This window comes from Vitis vinifera, chromosome 13 (assembly GCF_030704535.1).
Source record: "Vitis vinifera cultivar Pinot Noir 40024 chromosome 13, ASM3070453v1".
Taxonomy (NCBI): domain Eukaryota; kingdom Viridiplantae; phylum Streptophyta; class Magnoliopsida; order Vitales; family Vitaceae; genus Vitis; species Vitis vinifera.
In genome coordinates, this window is record NC_081817.1 from 1,421,253 (window position 1) to 1,441,298 (window position 20,046).

The window sequence follows — 20,046 nt, forward strand, 5'->3', positions numbered from 1 at the left end:
TTCATTAATTAATTCTAAAGAAATTTTGTATTCGCCACATAGACATCCACGTAGACCCGGAAGAAAATAAAAAATAATAATAATATGTATAGACTGACATGGATGTTAATTAATTTTTTTAGGATTAATTTCACTTACCTCTCTTGAAATTCGAGCTAATTAGGTAATACCATCATTAGTTTGAAATTTCATATTACTTTCCTTTCTCGTTAGTTATTATTTACTTACCTTCCATTTAATTTAAAATAAAGGAAGTATTTGATGAAATTTCAAACTCGTGACTAAATGTATTTAATCCAAACATCGGGAGATGAATGAAATTTACCCTGTACTTAACAAACCACATTGGTCAAAACTCCATACTCAAAGAGTAAAGAAAGATAGGCATTAGTTTATAATTGTACAAATTGATTAAGAACCCATTGCATAGCTGGATCTAACTAAACCTTCATTAACCATAAATAGTCAGATAATTAAACATATAGTCAGATAATTAGCCATAAATAGTTAGATATCCAAAAGTTCACAAGGGAAAACAAAACCGGTTTCTAGAGCTCAATGGGAAAGGAATGGGAAACATTGTCTTAACAGAAAAGCAGAAAAATGAGAAGATCCTTCTGAGAAACTAAGATTGCTCAAGGGCTGTTGCCATTAAACTAATTATCATTTTTTCCTCTGACTCTTACCTTTACCCTTCTGTTTGCTGCCCAAGGGAGGAAAATCGTTGGGGTCTGCAAGGGAGTATGGTTGATCAGGAACCCTGCGATGGAAAATTAGAAAAGAGAAGTCCTAAATAATGTATAAGACTTAGAGCTTTTGAACATAGTAGCAATTGAGGAAGTACTTACAGTTCTTTCTTGCCGTCCTTGGGATCAAGGCTGCTGTCCTGCTTCAGCTTGTGTGGAAGTTCTGGGAATTCTTCTAGCGGGTGAAGGCAGCCACTGTTTACAGCTTCTCGGGCCTGGTTCATCTGTGGGGGTACCTTACTGTGGTCATAGTTTGCTGGAGGGGTTTTTGCCGATGGACCTTGTGGAGTGGATTCTGGAGTCAGGCTCTTTCTTTGCTCAACTTCAGGTTTCAGCAACAGGCCTTGAGTTGACACATCTCGATTCTTGCCTGTCTCAGGTTCAGGTTTCAGCACCAGACCTGGTGCTTTGGCTTCTTGACTACTCTCATCACTCTCAGATTCAGGTTTCAGAACCAGATCTTGTGCTTTGGATTCCTGATTGCTCTGTCTCTCCTGTTCAGGTTTCAAGGATGGAGCTTGGTTCTTTGATTTTGAAACCATCCCTCCCTCATCTTCAGGTTTAGGTGACAGAACCTGCAATGTGGGTTCTGAATTTTTTCCGCCCTCCTGTTCAGGTTCCAACAACACACTGCTAGCCATGGAGACTGGATTCCTCTTAACTGCCCACCTGGTTTGTGGCATCCCACTCCGAGGTTCATGTTCTGGATCCTGTCCATGCTCCCATCTGTTTAAATCATTATGAAAAATCTGGGCCTGCAAAGTTTCAAGCAAAAGGAAACTTATAGATGACTGAGCTGGCCATTTTGATCACAAAGAATAATGAGAAACAGAGGATTCAAACTAAGAATAAGGACTTCAAATCAATATACCACGTTAGGGATGAATGTGCCTGTTCCTTGTGGCACCTTTTCTTCAAAATGATAAGCAAGCCCAGACAACTGGCTAGCAGTCTCATAGCAGAAGGGTAGGCTTGGGACATAAGCATTCATGTTGCTTTCCTGTTCTTCAAATTGAAAAGAGGGGCTGTAAAACTGGAAAGTATTTTGGGATGGGAGCATTGAGGCAAAATGATTTGTGTACCCCCAAGGCACATTACTTTGGTTAAAATACATCCACTGAAATGGGACATCTAGTGAACCGGGATGGAGAGAGAAGGATGAGAGATTGGCATGATAGAACTGCCCATAATGCAAATTACTGAGGCAACCGTAGTAGTCTCCCTGAAGGTTACAGAATTTAGAGCTTCCAGGTCCAAATGGGACAAGATCACCTTCATCTGCCCCTTGTCCCCCCCCATTCCTATCTAACGTATTGTTGAAAAATTCCTTCAGTCCCTCATTCATTCTTCCTTCTGGTAGCATGAGAAGAATCTCCTTAAGCCTCTGAGCCCCAACTGAAATGGCATACCTAAACCGGTAGGAGTTACCTGGAGGAGGCAATTCAAGTCATCAAGAAGTAATTAGCCAACAAAACTATTTTATTAAAAAAGAAAAAGAAGAACAAAGAGGATTATATGCACCTTTCAAATATCTTAAAGCATCAAAAACTGAACTTCACTTTTTCACATATCTTTCCTTCTTACTTTCACAAATATTTATTGAGTGTTGGAGAATATCATGGTCGCCGAACATCCAGATACTAACAAAAATTCCTTTTAAGTTCTCACCAAAATTTAGATACCATGCAAGACCATGTCGTTTATTATGGTTATTATTATTTTTGATATGCACAAAACCAGCTTTTTTAACCAATGACTTTCCGTTGTTTGAACTGAATGGATGAAGTATTTAGATTTCCCTAGTATTAAACACATTGTGAATTGTAAAAATTTGCTTCCCTCATTCCATGGCAGCCAGGAAGTTTTTATATGACAGACTTAGTACATAAACTAATGAAAGTCTACCCTTCTAAAGCAATAACTAGAAGCCACTTCAGCTGGAGAAAATGGTCAAATACCTAAGCTTATACTACGCCCCAAATTGTTGTAGTCCCTCAGGGGATCCTGAATGTTGATATGTTTCACTAGAAATGGCTGCTTTGTACATTCAGATGCCCTTATTGAAACTGCAAATGCTTCTTTACAACTCCACAGAAACTCCTCGTTAATCAGTAACGGTTTATCGGCAGTTTCTGCTGCCTCTGCTACAAAGAGCACAAAATCAGGGAATATCAAGTAAAAAGGTAAACCAATCAAACGGAAAAAGCACACCATTAGACATAACCACATGATTAAACATGACTCACGCGCTCCTGTGAGAAGGGATGATATAGAAACAGGACCAAGTACACTGACTCCAAATTTTTCCCAGTCAAATGTGCTATAGTAGTCCAAAAATCTGTACAGGACCTGCAAACAGAACAGCACCAGTAGGAGATTGCTCATTTACGCAGATGGGGGTGTGAAAAATGGAAATGCAGACAAAAGAGTACTCACCGCTAAAGGACAATATAATGATGAATAAAAGAGGTTAATCACATATAAAACCAAGATCTCCAATGCATATGTCGACAACAAGCCACAATGCGATCCAAGAATTCGACCTTCATAGTAGCACCAGGCTTTGATCAAGATAACACTGCGTTTGAAAAGATGGTCTTTCCCAATAAGAATGTCGATCTGTTGAAGTAAGCAGCACCAGAAATGTCAAAATAATAATAATAATAATAATAATCATAAGGAGGGGGAAAGACGATTGCACAAAATGTAGTATATGATACTAATCCTTCTTTGTGTTGTCTACCAAAAAATGAACTGCAGTACATGACAATAACTGTCTTTTTCATCAATAAAGAACTTAACATACAGAAAAAAAATAAAAATTATTGAGGACTTCAGCTCCAAAAGTTAAATGCTACATCCTCAGATCCTTTCTTTTTGGAAAAACATTTCAAACATGAAGGAACAGGTGCGTGCAGACTATTGGTGATTATATTGATTTTACAGAATAAAAGAATGCAATAAACCCATGCCCTTAGCAAAACAAATGATGAGACCTTGCTAATTCTTTCCTTATCTTTAATTGGGAATGAATCAAATCTGGAAATCAACACTATTAAATTTAGAATCTAATTGTATAACATTTAAGTGAACCATTTAGGAAAAAATACATATGAGCAAATCTCATATATATTAGTTTGAAATAAGAAAACAAATGTTTCACACTATTAGGATTAAATTCCTTGAGGTTTGCAAAGAATTGTTCGAATGATTGCACCAGATGTAGACATTTAAAAAGCTTATTCTTTTCTTTTAACAAATAACTAAAATAAAACGTACAGAGAAGCAAAAGTAAAGGAAGAAAATATGATTCTAAGATGCTAGTAGAACATAATATGGAAACAGACAAACCGTAGCCATATTTATTGAGTAGTGTTCATTAAACGACAAAAACAATACGGAAACTGACAAACAGCAGCCACAGTTATTGAGTAGTGCTGATTAAACAACAAAAACCACATCTTAGGAATGTGACTCCAGTTTCATCTTTGGCAGATCTAAACAGTAAGAAAAGCTAAAGCTGCATCATAAGAATATGATTTCTTTTTTCATAAATTCGTATTCCACGGATGGAGGTTTTAGGCTAAGCACAAAAAGGACCACAAAGGTGGATTTTAGTTTCAACTAAAACCGTGTTCAATGGATGCGGTTTTAGGCTGACCATTAAAAAAAAAAGTTTAGTAACGTGGCACACAGCGAAATCAGAGTGATGCTGCACAATTTGTAATAGATTGTGCATTTTTTGAATTTAATGTTATTTTGATTGCCTTTTAATAACACAGCATTAATTAGGTAACCTGAAACTTTTGGACCTTGTGGTTAAGATTGAGCCATACCTGCTCAAGAAAGCATAGTGTAGAGAGTCCACCAGTTTGGTTAAAAGATATGTCCACGGAAATATCCTGTACCATGCATTTCACAATCTTAACCTGCCATTGAAATCCAAATACCAAACAGTGAAATCAGATATACCAGGTCTCCATTTGTTACAGTAGAAAAACATGAAAGAAATATTTCTTTTATGACTATGGGAAGATAATAATGAGGTTGGTTATTATCTGGCCTCCATTAGTTCTGATAGAAAAACAAGAAAGAAATGTTTCTTCTATGATTATGGAATGAAGATAACAAGAAGGCCGGTTACAAGAAAGGAATGGCTATGAAAGCTGATATACTTCCATTCATGTAGGGCAATTTTTTTTTTTCCCATCAGTTAAAGGAGTTTGACCACTTAAATGAAACAGATGTATATAGAGGATTATTAGTGTGAACAAAACCTTTGCCCGAATGTAGCTAATGTCTTCTACTCGAAACTCTGAGCCCATTTGCCTTTCACCTTCAAGGAGAGTGCAGACATCTCTAGCGAAATCCTCTTCATCATTTTCAGGGCAGAGGGCAGTGAGATCGATATCTCCATCTGGAAGATAGGTCTTTAGTGGCATTGAGCCAAATGGGAGCACCTATAAAAGTATGTGAGGAAGTGAAAAAGAAGGTTACATAATGCGAATGACTGTAAATGGTTTCTGGAAAATTACATAGAGCTTTATATTTTTTGGTTCCTCAAAATAAACTTGTAGTAGTACTTCAATGGAACGGCTATTCCTCCTCTCCAGCATTGCTTGCTTTAGTGTAAAAGAAAAAACATAATTGTGAACAGAAGCAGTGAAGTAGTAATTAACTGATATCTCATATTTTCTACATGCATTAGTGTTTTAAAACTTCACGTCCATGTCAAAGGATCAAGCAAGGATTTCAGGCAACAAACAGCCAAAACCCCAAATACCTTTCTGTTAAGTCAAGAAATGAACAAAAAATAAGCTGTTCATAGTATAAACTTGAATGCCATGTCAATGAAGAATGCGAAAGATGAAAACTCAATATCTCTGGTGTTGAAATTTTTTAAGACTTTAAAGCTTCAAATACCAAACCAATAAACTACAACCTTTTCTTTTGATTGGAAAAATAAGGTAATATGTATTAAAAGAAACACCTAACAAAAGGGTACAACCTGAGTACAAGGAAAGCATACAAGGTGCACCAACGCAAACGGAAAAAAAAAAAAAGGAAACCACTACATAGTCTACCCAACACCCAATTTATCAACAAAGTCTAGCAAAAAGAAATTAACAACCATTATAGAACAATTTGATAGAGAAAGGAAATACTTTAAAAAGAGGTCTTTCATCACCAGACTGAAAGGTTGAAGCCCTAGAAGATTCTTCTATTTCTCTCTTTCTAGACGGTCAAAAAAGCATAAAGGTGTCATCTTCCAGATACCTTTCTCCCTTGAATTGTAGAACTGCCATGCCACCTAAGAAGAATGTCTTTGATCAAGGAAGAACCCAAGCCACCCCAAAAAAGGAGAATACTAGAGACGATGATGATGACAACTACTTGCAATAGATGAGAATATTGAAGAAACAAAGAATTAAGCGCCATGCAGAAACTTAACACCTGAACATATGAAGATCTAAGATGCTACATGAAAGGACTGCTTTTGTTAGAATCTACTCATTCCTGCCCAGAATAAAGCAATTTCAAAGATAGCATTTTTTTTTATTAATAAATAAATTTCAGATGTGCAAGGATCACTACAGGTTACCCATTCTCTAATTTGTTTGGTTCTCTATCATGCATTCACAGCATGTCACAAGTGGATATGAATGGAAATGTTTGAAATTTCTGAGAGCGCATATCAAATTTATTACTAGGATGCCCAACCTTTGTGCAGTGATGTTCAGTACAGCTTTCACATAAAACAGAACAATGGGTCACTACAGCCTTCATACAGTACAGCTTTCATGTAAAACAGAAGAATGGGTCACTTATACAGCATATAACTCGTCACAGGAGGAGTTGCCACTAAAAATAATCCAGGCCTTCCTTAATATCATTCCTTAATGAAGCTTTTGTAATTTCACAACAAATAAAGGAATACAAAAATTGAGCAAAGTGACCAAAAGAAGATCAACTAGAAATACTCCAATATAACAACATGGTAGCAACAGCCTTTATTCTACCGATTTTGTACTAAGAATAAGAGTTATATTTGTGATATTCTAACATCATGAATTAGTTGCTTTCCCACTCCAAAAAAAATTGGAATTAAACTTAATCACAATCCTTGAGGAAGAAGCTAACTGTATGTATTACCAAGAAAATTAACCATGACCAGACTGTTGAGTGAAAGCAAAAAGACTAGCATAAACCTAATTATTAGAAAAAAAAATATAAATAAAAACCACATTAAAAGAAGAGAAAGACCCACCATTTTTATTCAGCATCCCTACCAAGAGAAATAAAAAAATTGAAGGAAAAGATCTCTAACCTCATTTCCAAAAGAATCCCTAATTAGCCTCTGAACATAATCAATAATCTCCTTCCTCCTTTGCTCAGAAACTATGGTTGGTTGAATAGCACATAATATTTCTTGGATTGTTAGCTTTGTTATACTCCAGCATTCAGCAGTGACTGACATTAGGTGTGGGTTGGAAGAAGATGAACAAGATGAAGACGAGGAAAGTAATAAACGCTCTTGAAGATTTTCCATAGAAAACAAGTTGAAACTCTCAGATTAGAGAACTAAAAAGGGGTGGTGAAAGATCTGAAAGAAAACTTACTAGGACAATATCATCTAGGAAAGTTTTGGATGGATGAGATGAATTGAAAATGGAACAAAATGGTAGAATTGACTCTAGAAGATAAAGAGTTGGTTTAGAATTTTGAAGAAAACCAGCTGCTTGGATGCCCTAAAAGTCAGATTAGACACTTCTAAGTTTGTCAAGCCTTCAATGTAATTGCTTTTGTATGCCTCTAAATATGGGAAAATAGCAAAGCTATATCCTGATTGGTGATAAACCAGCAACGGAAAAGTCATTCACCAAAAACAACAGAAAGGGACTGATTTGAAATGGTTGCAAATCGGGGTTTTCTATGGAAAGTGACAAGAGAGTAGAAGAAACATTTTGAAGGAATTAGGGCTTCCAGCTAAAGGGGGAAAGTGGGAACCAATGCTCTTTCTTTGATAGGAGGGAGGCAAAGCTCTTTGTAAGATGAGAAAAGAAAGAGACAAGGAGGGGTCAAATGAGCAATGAAGAGAAGAACAAGCTGTGTTTTCTCCTTAAGAAAAGCTCCAAAACACGATGCAAAAGAAGGATTTTAGGGAGGAAAAGGGAAAAGGGAAAGCCAAAAAGACAAAGGCAAAAGAGAAAACCATGGAAAAAAAAGGAAATAAATCATACAATTGGACAGACTATTTATTAAATGGAGAGTCTCGACGGAGTCTGATTATTAAATATCAGTTTTCTCAAAATTATGGAATTTCATACTCCACAAAGAGGATTTCTTCTTCATTAATGAGGAAAACTAAGTGTATAGGCAAATTTCTATATTAAATAGGTATGCTTTCCATATTAATCACATAGCATTGCCAGTAATAATGACTCAATTAATGCATTATTAGCTATTTACTCATTTTTTATTTGCCCCCATAAATCTTATCTTAGTTGGTTCAAATTAAATAGGTTTCTGTGAATTAATAGGCCTCCTATCTAAAAGCAAAAAAGGATTAATAATCTTCCCAGTACTAAATCACATCCAATCTTCCCTGATAATAAGAATAAATTACATTAATTTCAAAGGAATCTCCTGTTAAGTTTCTTACCTATTACTCAAGCTACTTCTCATAGTAAAAATTTCAAATAGGAATATGGAGGCAGTCATACAATATACAAGCTGTTGGGAGAAGCCATCATTCAGAGCCCAGGAACCAAGAGCCCTTCCTATGACTATTTCAGCTAACCTACAAAAACAATGTCAAATTTCAAGAATGCCTTGTTTCTTTTGACGGTTAACATTTCTTGCATGCTTCTATCAAAGATCTGCCTAGGGCATAAAATAGCATGAATCCTATTCAAATCAATTTCTATTGATCTGGATCGACACAGGCCTATCTAAAGCATGGCATGGATTCAGGAGAATCTCGTTGGCCTGTGATTAAATGTGGTCCCTGTGACTTTATTATAAAAAAAATAGGGCTAGCTTGTAATACATGAAATGAAGCTCAAGCATTTTAATTTTCTTGAATTAATATCAATTGTACTTCCCCCTTAAGAAGATTGTATAGATATGATATGATGCTCAGTAACAAGATGCACTTATTCCATTCTCAATCCAGGAATTGGCAGAGTAACAGTCAATCCTTCTGCAATCTTCTGTGAGATTAGAAGTGCAGATCCAAGGTGTATATCAGTTCCCACTTATTCAACTTTCTATTTTTCAAAGTTCTTTAATGTTGCAGCTGTACAAATCATTGAGAGTTAAAAACTTAGGTCGCAAAGAAATTTAGTAAACCAAACTAACACAACCATTAATGTGTTTCCATCTAAAAAAAACTTCTTTATTTACATGTATACATGCAATATATCAACATACATAAGAGCAGTGTTTTTTTTTCCACATAAAATGTATTTATTATGCTGAAATAATATGGGAACACACACACACACACAAAAAAAGAAAAAAAAAAGAAAAAGAAAAATAAAAGATAGAGAGTGCAGATACAATTTATACATGCATATATAGGAGTTTTGTATCTTAAGAAACTCTAGAATTATTGCTGCATATATAGGCTTCAAGTCCTCATTCTATGCTTGCTCATCTTCACCTTCTAACACCAACAAGTAATTTTCCTCATAAACACTGCAATAGCTATAAGACCACATTACTGATGACCAGGTTTTAAAGTTATGATAGTTAAGCTTATTCAATTGAGAAAAGAGCTTCTATTCCCCCAGCAAAAGTTATCCTATATTCACATGGAAAGAGCAGTAGCATGTTAGGCCTGTCAGTAGTAGAAAGGCAGAAGCTTTCTTTAGAAATATTTTCATTTTAAAAACATAGAATTTTCATTTTTAAAATCATTTTTAATTGTTAAAGTGTTTATTTTTCAACACATGAAAAATAATATTTTAGCATTTTATTTCCAGGAAATGTTCCAAACATGTTTTCTTCATCATTTTCATTTTTTCTGTTTTTGAGACAAAAAATAGTTTTCAGTTCCACTACCAACCATGCCCTTGGTTTTCATTTGCTTTGGTCTGGTCAAATCACCTGCTCAAATTTTCTCAAGCCAAGCTCAAATAGAACTAGATAAGATAGATTCAAGCTCCATGAGATCTTAAACTCAACGCAAAATCAATGTTACATAGAACATACCACTACTCAGCTAAAATCAATCCCCGTTTTTCCTTAAATCACAGGCACAAAAATTATTTGAGTATTAACTATCAACAAATATCAAACAACTGGACTGTCCTGATCTGCAGCAAGGTCAATCTTAATTTAAATCAATCATGTGTAACTCAAATCCTACTCCATTACCCTCATCAAGCATTCTTGGTTTGTGCCCTTTTCTGCTAGGTGCTTCTATCAATATCCTTCTTTTATTTGCCTATCACCTAAAAAAAAAAAGCCTACTAGGTTATCCTCAATTTACCTTTATCTCTAAATCCAAGAAAACAAATATCAACTCATGGGACATATATAAAACTAATTCTAACCAACAAATTTTTCCAAAAGAGCACCATTTTAATTAAATTACATGACAGCCCATGCAGCTTTATTTGCCACCTCCTCAAACAGATGCTAAGTTTTCTTTTTCTTTTTCCTTTCTTTTTCTTTTTCACTAACCAAATCATCTTACTATATATTTATTGATCAGAAACAAATATTTCATTTCCATGAAAGAAGTAAAAGAAGGATGAGAAATCCTTCCTCTAAAATACCAACCACTAGAAAAACTCTGATCAAAAGTAGGAAAAACTATCTTATCTAGAAAGGACAGGTCTTTGCACATCTAAGGATGATCCCAAATACAAAAACAATATTCAGGGAGGTAGAAAATCCCCCAAATGTATCATATGTTTGGCTCCTTGCTTTGCTAACACATCTGCCATGTTGATGAATGAGAAATCCAATGAAAAGAGCAATCGTTTTCTGAAGAAAAATAGAAAATTTGGCAAAGTCATCCACCAAATTTCCATGAGCTTCATTCTTTCTTATTCACCCAAGATAGGACTACTGCTGAATCTCCCTCAAATAGAAGGTTGGAAAGATCCTCAACTTCAGCCAACTTCAGGCCTTCCAACAGGCTAGAATCTCCATCCCACTTCAACATATTTAGAGAAAGCTCTTAGTAGTGTACCATGATGATCCATGAGAATTCCTCCAATTCCTAGCTATCCTGAATTTCCTACCGAAGAACACCCATCAAGATTCAACTTGATGGGGCCCAATGGAGGAGTCACCCATTTAGAGAGTCTTCTCATCCAATCTAGTAGACCTACATGCTAAGTTCCAATCTAGCAATATAATACTCAAAAGGGTGCCCCCAAATGATGCACTAGTTGGCACCCAAAGGGAAGCAAAGAAATAGATCTTATTCCATAATGCCCACAGAATTCTCCATCTATCCTAAACAATCATTTCATTTCTCTCTAGTCATACATTCCAAATTAATGTGAGACCAGCAATAACCATGGAGGCCTCCAAAACCCTTGTAGAAAATTGTCAACATCTCCATTACACTCGTAGGTGGGACCCAATCAATCCCAACAGATTCAAACAACCTATGTCAAAATGCCACACTATTGGGCAATGCAAAAAGAGATGATTGTTTCATTCCCCACTTTTCTTACACATGATAAACCAATATAAGCTAAGGGCTTTGTAAGGTCTCTTCACCTGTAACAAGTCATCAGTATTAACCTTCCTACTTGCCACTAGCCATGCAAAGGCCTTGATTTTAGGTGGAGGTTTGCTTACAAATGAAGTTTGCTGACTGAGAACATACCAGATGATACCGAGGACCAAACTCTCATATCTAGGAAGGAGAATGATAAATACATATAGACTACAGTTGACATACGGATGGTGAGTTCCTCAAATTCATGATTAGAAAGATTGCATTGAAAATTGAAATTCCATACCGAAGAAGAGAATGAACTCCGAATTGAAGAAACAAAGGAATTTCTCACCCTCACCACTCTATAGAGATATGGAAACTAAACATAAAAGTGTTGGTCCCTCCATCACATCCTCAGATTAACACATTGAGAGCCAATCCACATCCCAAAAAAATGGAAGCACAATTCTCACCCATCCAGCCTAATGACAGATCGGGAAACATCATAATCCAACTCAATTCACAACACTACTTAGGTTACCAACCACTGCAACAAAATTTTTCGAATTCAGTTCATGTTAACTACTCCTTTGCTGCATATAACAAACATGTAAACCCAAATTACGTGAATAAATTCATATCTGCATGTTATACCAAGCTCTTTAGGATTATATTTCAGAATTCTACGTCTTGTTTGGTTTCAACAGTGAATGGGTTTCAAAAGGAAACTACATTGTGATAATAGTACCTTGAAATAGCATTGAAAACCATTTTTGCTCTCAGAGATCTTCTTGGTGTCTTCTTGATTTCAACTATCTTCATTTTGTTCTCCATTGATGCATAGAGAGAGCAAGAGAAGATGGAAGCTCCCTTTTTGCTTTGCTTTCTCTCTCATTTCAAAATGAAGCGTTTTGACTCTTCTAATGAAAATTAGAATAATACACAAATCTCTATTTTATATTATGATTACTTACTATTTTTGGTATCTCTTAAAAAATAATTATTTTTCAAAATATATTTAAATTTCCTTGAATTGATACCAATAGTATTTCTCCCTTAAGAATATTGCTATATATGGTATGATGCTAAGTAATGAAAAGCACTTATTTGAGGTCCCATTCCCATTCTCAATCCAGGAATTGGCAGACCAACAGCCAATCCTTCTGCAGTCTTCTGTGAGGTTAGAAGTGCAGATGGAAGGTGCTCCATCAGTTCCCACCTATTCAACTTGCTGTTTTTCAAAGTTCTTGAATTTTGTGAATGTTAAACCATTGAGAGTTAAACTTAGATCACTAGGAAATTTAGTTGTCCAAACTTAGAAACATAACCATTAACGTCTTTTCATCAAAAAAGCTTCTTCATTTATATGTGTACATGCACTATATCAACAGATATACGAATGGCTTTTATTTTTAAAGGAATATACAAATAGATTTATCCATAAACACATATACATGCACTTAAATAATCTGAATACACATACAAACCTAACGAATCAGAGTACAGATAAAATTTACACATGCATATATAGGTGTTCTGGATCTTAAGATACTCTAAAATTGTTGTTTTCACAGCTTCATGATTCCAGCTACTCTCTCTTTCTAAAGTTTGATCACAGAGGTAGAAACTGTTTTTTTTCCATATGACAAGTTTTTGCCGATTGCATGAATGGGCTGAATTTGAATTCAGTTAATAGTTCATTCATCCACACTGTGAATTTGACTACTGTCACACAGGTTAATCTTCAGGTGGAGCATGGAAAATATGCTAATATGAAATTAAGATACTTTGATGAGTTGAAAAATTCGGTACGTGCTTTGGATTTGACATAGATTAGTATTATTAATGACAGTACATAGTTTATATTTCAAATGATAATTACAGTCCGTAAATGTGATATCAAAAAGAACATATAGTTTCAAACAGCTAAAAGGTTTTTCAGAGTTCTTCCCCTGGGACCCTCTTTATTTCTTATGAGATTTAACATGCAATAACAGGGAAGATGTAACAGTTTGAGACAGTTTATTAGATCCTATTTCTTTTTTACAACATCTTGAAGGTAAGATGTGTCTAACCCTTCAGTATAATATTATCTGGATTTAACTTGATGATGCTCAAACCTTTTCATGCAATTTCTCCAACCTTCTTTTATTAATTGTACACCTTTTTCATTGAAAATTTTCTATAGATATATCAGAATATGAGTACCTTTTAGAACGAATCTATCATTATTTCTATAAAACTCATCAAATTTCTGGAAACAATCCTTTCAACCAAAGGTTCTCAAGAAAATCTCAAAGGCTTGGTTCACAAACAACAATAATACCTGAGGGAACTGGTGTTTATCATCTTTTTGATGAAACAATGCAAGAAAGCCACTCAACTTGCCATAATGTGGAACTAATAACAAGGAAACCAATCTAAAGATTCTCCAAAATTTAAGCAGCAGAATAGCTCCATAGCAAAATGTCATGCCAAACACATGCTCTCAAAACAATGCAGATGCATTGGCCTTGTATGGGAAATGTGAAAATTACGTCTGTCATCGCAATTTAAACAAACCAAATTTGGGAATGTGATAAAAAGGGAAACAAAATTGAGGAAAAAAACGAAAAACGAAAAATGAAAAATGAACACCTGTTTTATGGTTGGATTCACAGCCATGATTTTCCAGTTGCCACAATTTAGTGAGATACTCTAAATGGCCTCAAAGCCGATCCCAGTTTCCCAATTCCAACATAGAAACACCTAGGGAAATTCTCCTACCGACGTTTGACATTGACACTGACACTGATTCACCACTCAGATTATGTGGTTGTTGAGTAAACGAGGATAATTAAAAATCAATACATAATAATTTTTGGCAAACATTATTTTTGATAGGTTTGGCAAACATAAAATATATTGTAATTAGCTGTAAAAAACTTTACGCAGAGCTTGGGAAGTACCTCTAAAAGGCCTCAACTGTTTCTTTGTCCCTTGGTAATTATCACAGATCAATGTTTTGTTTGGACTGAACTCATGCAAGTGTGGGTACATTTTTCAGTTAATTTCATGAGGCTGAACCATAGTCAACAGTTGTATCACAAACCTCGCTTTAAGTCCTCATCCATGCTCATCTTCACCTTCTAACATCACCGAGTAATTTTCCTCATAAACACTGCAATAGCTATAAGCCCACATTAGTGATGGTCAAGTTCTAAAGTTATGATAATGTAGTTTATTAAGTCGAGGATAAAAGCTTCTAAACTCGACCCACCATATCCATGCCAACCCACCCAGCCATAAAACTTAGGCCCCTTGCTTTAGAAATATTTTCATTTCTGAAAAGGAAAACAGAGAAATTTCATTTTCAAAATCATTTTCAATTGCAAAAGTGTTTATTCTTCAAAACACTAAAAATAATATGTTTAAGGAAACGTTCCAAACATGTTTTCTTCATCATTATTCATTTGTCCTATTTTTCAAACAAAAATGGTTTTAATTTCCACCACCAACAGGCCCTTAGTTTTCATTTGCCTTGGTTTGATCAGATCAACTGCTCAAATTTTTCTCAAGCCAAGCTCAAACAGAAGTAGCTAGGACAGATTTGAGCTCCATGAGAACTTAAACAAATTCAAAATCAATGTCGCATACAACATCCCACTACTCAACTAACTTATCAGAAAAAAAAAAAAAAAATCCCATTACTCAAGCAAAATCAACCAGCATTTTTCCTTACAATCAAAAGCACAAAAATAAATCAATAGTACCTATCAACAAATATCAAACAACTAGACCCCACTAAGTGATCCTCATCGCATGTACTTTGTTTGCGCCTTTTCACCAGCCACTTCTTCCTAAATCATCTTCTTCCTATTACTACCGACAATCACAACGCTACAAATTCGGTCACCGACAACTACAACAAATTCTCCGAATTCAGTTCATGTTAACTACTTCTTGGATGCATATCACACATGCGTAGATCCAAATTACATGGATAAATTTATACTTCCATGTTGTGGTAAGCTCTTTAGGAAATATTCCAGAAACGGGAAATTTTCTAGGTTTTGTTTGTTTTCAATAATGAATGAGTTTCAAAGGAAACCATATTGTGAAAGCAATACCTAGAAACGGATTTGAGAACCATCTTCTCGCTCTCGGAGATCTTCTCGGCCGCTTCTCCGTTTCCCCTTTCTCCGTTTTCTTCTCCATTGACGCACAGAGAGAGCTGGGGAAGATGGAAGCTCCCCTTCTGCTTTGCTTCTCTCAGTTCAAAACGCAGCGTTTTGAGTCTGGGATATTGCCGTGTTAAAGTTAAGGGCTTGTTTGTCATGGGAATGAAGATGGGATACTATTATTATTTTATTATTTTGAATATCTCCAAGAAATGTTTAATTTTTTATAAATAATTTTTATTTTCATTTTTATGATTCTATTTCGTTAATATTCTAAAAATAATAAAAACATTTATTATTAAAGTAATTTAAAAATTTTGTAAAATAAATGGCCCGTTTTTAAATATATTTTTGAAAATAAAAAGATTTTATTTAGGATTTTTCTTGATTGTGGACATTATAAAAATTATTAAATTTGTATTTTTCAGTGCCAAACAGGGTGTAATGAGTTAGAAGCATCAGGACCGTCAATCGAAGAAACAATCAAACACGTGTCACGCGATGCACCAGCAACTTCGATAAAACCCCGCGAAAATTTGTAAAACCCTAACCATATCTCCCGCCATGATACTCCTCTCTGCCAAAACGCTATCCTCTTCTCCATTTCTTCTCCGCTCTTCACCACACCCGCAAAACCCTAACCCTAAGCCACTTTCTGCTTCCCAAGCCCTCCCCAAATCCGAGTATCGCACCGAAAGGGGTCTCACGTTCGACAGTGGCAACTCCTTTTTCCGGCACGAGAGCGCCACCGGCCGCGACCTCGGGGTCCTGGCGGCGTCGCTCTACAAGAAATCGAAAGGCAGTGTTCGGGTTCTTGACGCCATGTGCGGCTGCGGAATTCGGTCGCTCCGGTACCTCGTGGAGGCGGAGGCCGATTTCGTCTTGGCGAATGATGCAAATGAGAATTACGGGAGGACGATTTTGGAGAATTTGTCGCAGGGGTTGGGGGGTTCGGGGGAGGAGAGGAGGTGGGTTGTGACGCATACAGATGCGAATCGGGTCATGACGGAGTGTTATCTGCGTAGGGATTTCTATGATCTGATTGATGTTGATTCGTTTGGGAGCGAGTCGTCGTTTTTGCGGTCTGCGTATAATGCCCTGAAGTTGGATGGATTGTTTTATGTCACGTCGACTGATGGGTACACCTCCGGTGGTCACAGGCCTCATCAGTGAGTTTTACTTTTGATTTTTGTCAATGTGGTGTTTTATGTTTGTCGACTGATATTCTAGATGCTTTGTGGAATGGCTTGATACCCTATCAGTTTTTCTTGAAGAAATAGGCTGAATTTGGGTTTATGGTGTCTTTAATTGACAAATCTATGGCAGTTTGTCCGGGGATCTGATATTGATCTTGTAATTTTGAATTCGAGGAAGTAACACTACACATTCCAACTGAATCATTTTTCTTTGAATTCTGAAGAAAATGCATGATATTCTTTTAAGTAATTTTTAAGAAAACCAAAAAGCTTGGATCAAATTGAGGAAGAGAGAAATATCCCAAATATCTTCTAAGCAAGAGAAGCGAATTGACAGAAAGCAAGCTCTAAACGAAATTTGCTGGAATGTTTTCCATGTTTTTGAAGAATAAAATTTTCCAAAAAGGGAGCATGTTTTATCATGGTTTCTTGATGTGTTGCATTATATTTGTGTACTTCAATTGGTATATTTATGTGGGTTTTTCTTTCTTTAGTTCTTTAGCTTCATATGGAGCATTTGTTCGACCTATGCCATATTCGAATGAGGTTGGTTTGCGAATGCTTATAGGTGGAGCCTTGCGGGAGGCGTCTGTGCTGGGCTACCGCATCACACCACTTTTCTCATACTATTCTTACCATGGACCTGTGTTTAGAGTCATGCTCCGAATGAACCGTGGAAAACTTCCTGAAAACAGGTGATAGTTGATTGTGATTCCATTTTAAGGTTTTTTTATTTTTATTTTTTATTGTAGCTCTGTTATGTAGGTGACCATGTTTTGTGTTATAACTGTGGCAGGAACTATGGCTTCATCAGCTACTGCACCAAGTGTGGAAACTCTCAAGCTTTTTCATGGAATGAACTTGGCCGGATCAGTTGCCCCTGCAGTGATGCAAAGGTACAGCTTCATTCTACAATTTTTCTTCAAGAGAAGTAAGTTTGTGGTGTAACACTTGATTTGTTTATTCATTATACTGAATATGCTTGTAGATTACACACTTCAGTGTTTGATTTGTTGTGTTAGAACTTGGCACTGCTATTAGAGGACAATAAAATTGAAGCTTAACTCCTTCAATAAGAAAAACATGTTAAAGAGCACCTAATGGGAAAGGGTCACTTTTTACACAGGAAGTATACATAAAGTGTCGAGGAGACTAAAGAGAAAGGAAAAAGACAAGGGCCACAACCACAACCTGAACACTCTCCTCCACCCCATCTTCCACCACCCCTAGAAAAAAGAAACCGTGAACAAAGTCCAAGACGGGAAGATTTTGACTCCCCAAAAAGAATTCTAGCTCAGTCAAAGAAACTTTTGAGGAAATGATCTTTCAGTGGCTGGTCAGATTGGTGCCCACACCATCTGTTAAATGAAACTTGGTCTTGAGCCCAATTCCTACTATGACGCCTGTCCTAAGCCAAAACTCTTTCCACCCTTTTCTGGTTGCTTTCCAAAGGCCCACACCTTACCTTTCCCAACCCCACCCCTTCACCTCTTTAGAACACCAATTACCCTCTATCACCCCAAATTCACCCCTAACCACCCATATCTAAAGACTCTTCTGCTCTAAGGTAAACATTCACAACCAGTTAACAAGTAAAACCTGATTATTTGGTGTAGCAAAGCTTCTTATCCCCAAACCTCCATTACACTTCTCCCTGTTTTGCTCTTTAAATTTACGACTTCTTTTACCTTTGCTAAATATATAAGTTTCTAATGTACAAATCACTTCAAGCATTTTTATGCGGTTTGGAATTGATCTATTCTTTTAATGCCAGTGGATTATAACATCTAGATTGTTTTGTTATTATGTATTTTTGAACAACGTGTCCATGATAGAGAAAACATTTGCACAAGTCCCTTCTATGTCCACAGTATGGTGTCAAATTGGATAACATTCTAAGGTGCTATTTAGTTCTTTTCAGGTTTCAAGCTCACTCGTTGTTTCGGGTCCCCTTTGGATAGGACCTCTTCACAATGCTTCCTACCTTACAGAAATGCTAAATTTAGCTGAACAATGGGGATGGACTGGCAATGACACTGAAACTCATCTGGGAAAACTTCTGAAGCAGATGATCGATGAGAGTGACCCTAAATTACCATTTGGATACATCAAATTGGACGAGGTTTACTTGCAAATAACATCATTTCATGTTTTAGATTCTTGATTTGGTTGTGAATTAATTCTCAGGCTCTGTTGCATGGCTTGGAAATTGAATGCAATTTCATTATTGATTTTCCTCTTATGTTCCTAGGTGGCAAGCCGTGCAAAAATAAACTCTCCTCCCCTCAGGACCATGATGAGTGCCCTGAACAAGGTATTCTCCTAGTGTTCTCTTCTAGAGGCTTTTCAATTGTCATTAGCCAAGAAACAGAGTCAGGTATTTTTTTTTTAGTTGCCTGATTCAGATGATGTTTACTTGCACAAGTCTTTTGGTCTAAAAACTCATCAAGCCCCAGCTTAGGAGAATGGGAAAAATATAAGGGGAAATTATAATATGGCATGGCATGTTATTGTTCTATAGAAGCTGATCACTCCCAATTGAAGTTGGAGAGATTTGCTATGGTCTGGAGCTCCAACAAATGGTTTACAGAAACTGATGCAGTCCATCTGTTGGATTTGGTTGTTGCAGGAGGGATATGCTGTTAGTAGGTCACACATTGCCTCCAACGCAATTAAGACAAACTGCCCTATGGCAGTCTGCATTAGGATTGCAAAGGAACTTCAGCAATGTTGAGCGATTTGAGAGCAAAATGGACATTCTGCTACCTCGAGCCTTCTGGGGAAAGTTGCATCCATCTACCTTGCCCAGCAATAGATGGTTCTATCCTTGTGCCCATCAAAGGAGGGATAAACTAAACCAACTTTGGCTATTACTGCAATCCGCCATACACCATCAATTTTCATTCGGTGTTCGCATCTTAACTTAACCGAGTCCTGGGGGGGAAGTCGATCAATGGAAAATGAATGTGAATCTCACCTCGCAAAGATGAAACCGGAGGCTGAAAATTCAGTAAAGAAGATGCAATTCGTTTGTATTTAACTGAAAATTTCGGACACTGAAGGTCACAATTCTTTTAAATGGTACGAGACTCCCTTGATTTGAGATTGTAGGCTAGCCACTTTCAACGCCGGACCATATGCTATTTAGAGCCTGTTGTCTTAAGTTGAGACTTTCAACGAGGATTTTGCTTACACCGTACAGCTCGTAAGTACCTAAGCCCCAAAAATATCAAACCAGTAACAGATTCATTTCCTCTTTC

At 36.4% G+C, this 20,046-nt stretch overlaps 2 protein-coding genes across 25 annotated transcripts; one reads left to right on the forward strand and one right to left on the reverse strand.

Annotated features, from left to right (window-relative positions):
• Positions 1 to 429: 429 nt before the first annotated feature.
• LOC100253615 (uncharacterized) lies at positions 430 to 15,738 on the reverse strand. 24 transcript variants are annotated; one of them, XM_059742172.1, is made up of 12 exons: positions 15,540 to 15,738; positions 14,379 to 14,590; positions 5,912 to 6,057; positions 5,282 to 5,368; positions 5,024 to 5,206; positions 4,583 to 4,675; positions 3,183 to 3,365; positions 2,993 to 3,095; positions 2,705 to 2,890; positions 1,618 to 2,174; positions 849 to 1,501; positions 430 to 731 (listed from the first exon to the last, which is right to left on the reverse strand). In XM_059742172.1, exons 4-12 carry the CDS (start codon positions 5,360 to 5,362, stop codon positions 689 to 691), a joined length of 2,082 nt encoding a protein of 693 aa, XP_059598155.1. In that variant the 5' UTR covers positions 5,363 to 5,368; positions 5,912 to 6,057; positions 14,379 to 14,590; positions 15,540 to 15,738; the 3' UTR covers positions 430 to 688. The 24 variants fall into 24 exon arrangements, with proteins under 24 accessions (XP_059598155.1, XP_059598143.1, XP_059598151.1 ...); XM_059742160.1 differs by having other exon boundaries at positions 430 to 760; positions 14,522 to 14,590; positions 15,540 to 15,718; XM_059742168.1 differs by lacking the exon at positions 5,912 to 6,057 and adding an exon at positions 15,183 to 15,331 and having other exon boundaries at positions 430 to 760; positions 14,522 to 14,590; positions 15,540 to 15,718.
• Positions 15,739 to 16,118: 380 nt separating this feature from the next.
• On the forward strand, positions 16,119 to 19,889 carry LOC100243386 (N(2),N(2)-dimethylguanosine tRNA methyltransferase Trm1-like). Its single transcript, XM_002274571.4, has 6 exons — positions 16,119 to 16,759; positions 17,281 to 17,481; positions 17,583 to 17,682; positions 18,708 to 18,908; positions 19,038 to 19,100; positions 19,416 to 19,889. The coding sequence occupies exons 1-6, from the start codon at positions 16,155 to 16,157 to the stop codon at positions 19,518 to 19,520; spliced, it is 1,275 nt and encodes a 424-aa protein (XP_002274607.1). The 5' UTR covers positions 16,119 to 16,154; the 3' UTR covers positions 19,521 to 19,889.
• The last annotated feature ends 157 nt before the right edge of the window (positions 19,890 to 20,046 follow it).

Coding starts and splice junctions, on each gene's coding strand:
- LOC100253615 (XM_010659888.3), bottom strand. CDS start 5,362: ATGCTGGAGAGGAGGAATAGCCGTTCCATTGAAGTACTACTACAAGTT. Junction 5,207..5,281: donor CAAAAAATATAAAGCTCTAT/GTAATTTTCCAG, acceptor ATACTTTTATAG/GTGCTCCCATTTGGCTCAAT. Junction 3,096..3,182: donor CATTATATTGTCCTTTAGCG/GTGAGTACTCTT, acceptor TTCTGTTTGCAG/GTCCTGTACAGATTTTTGGA.
- LOC100243386 (XM_002274571.4), top strand. CDS start 16,155: ATGATACTCCTCTCTGCCAAAACGCTATCCTCTTCTCCATTTCTTCTC. Junction 17,482..17,582: donor GGAAAACTTCCTGAAAACAG/GTGATAGTTGAT, acceptor TAACTGTGGCAG/GAACTATGGCTTCATCAGCT. Junction 19,101..19,415: donor TGATGAGTGCCCTGAACAAG/GTATTCTCCTAG, acceptor TGGTTGTTGCAG/GAGGGATATGCTGTTAGTAG.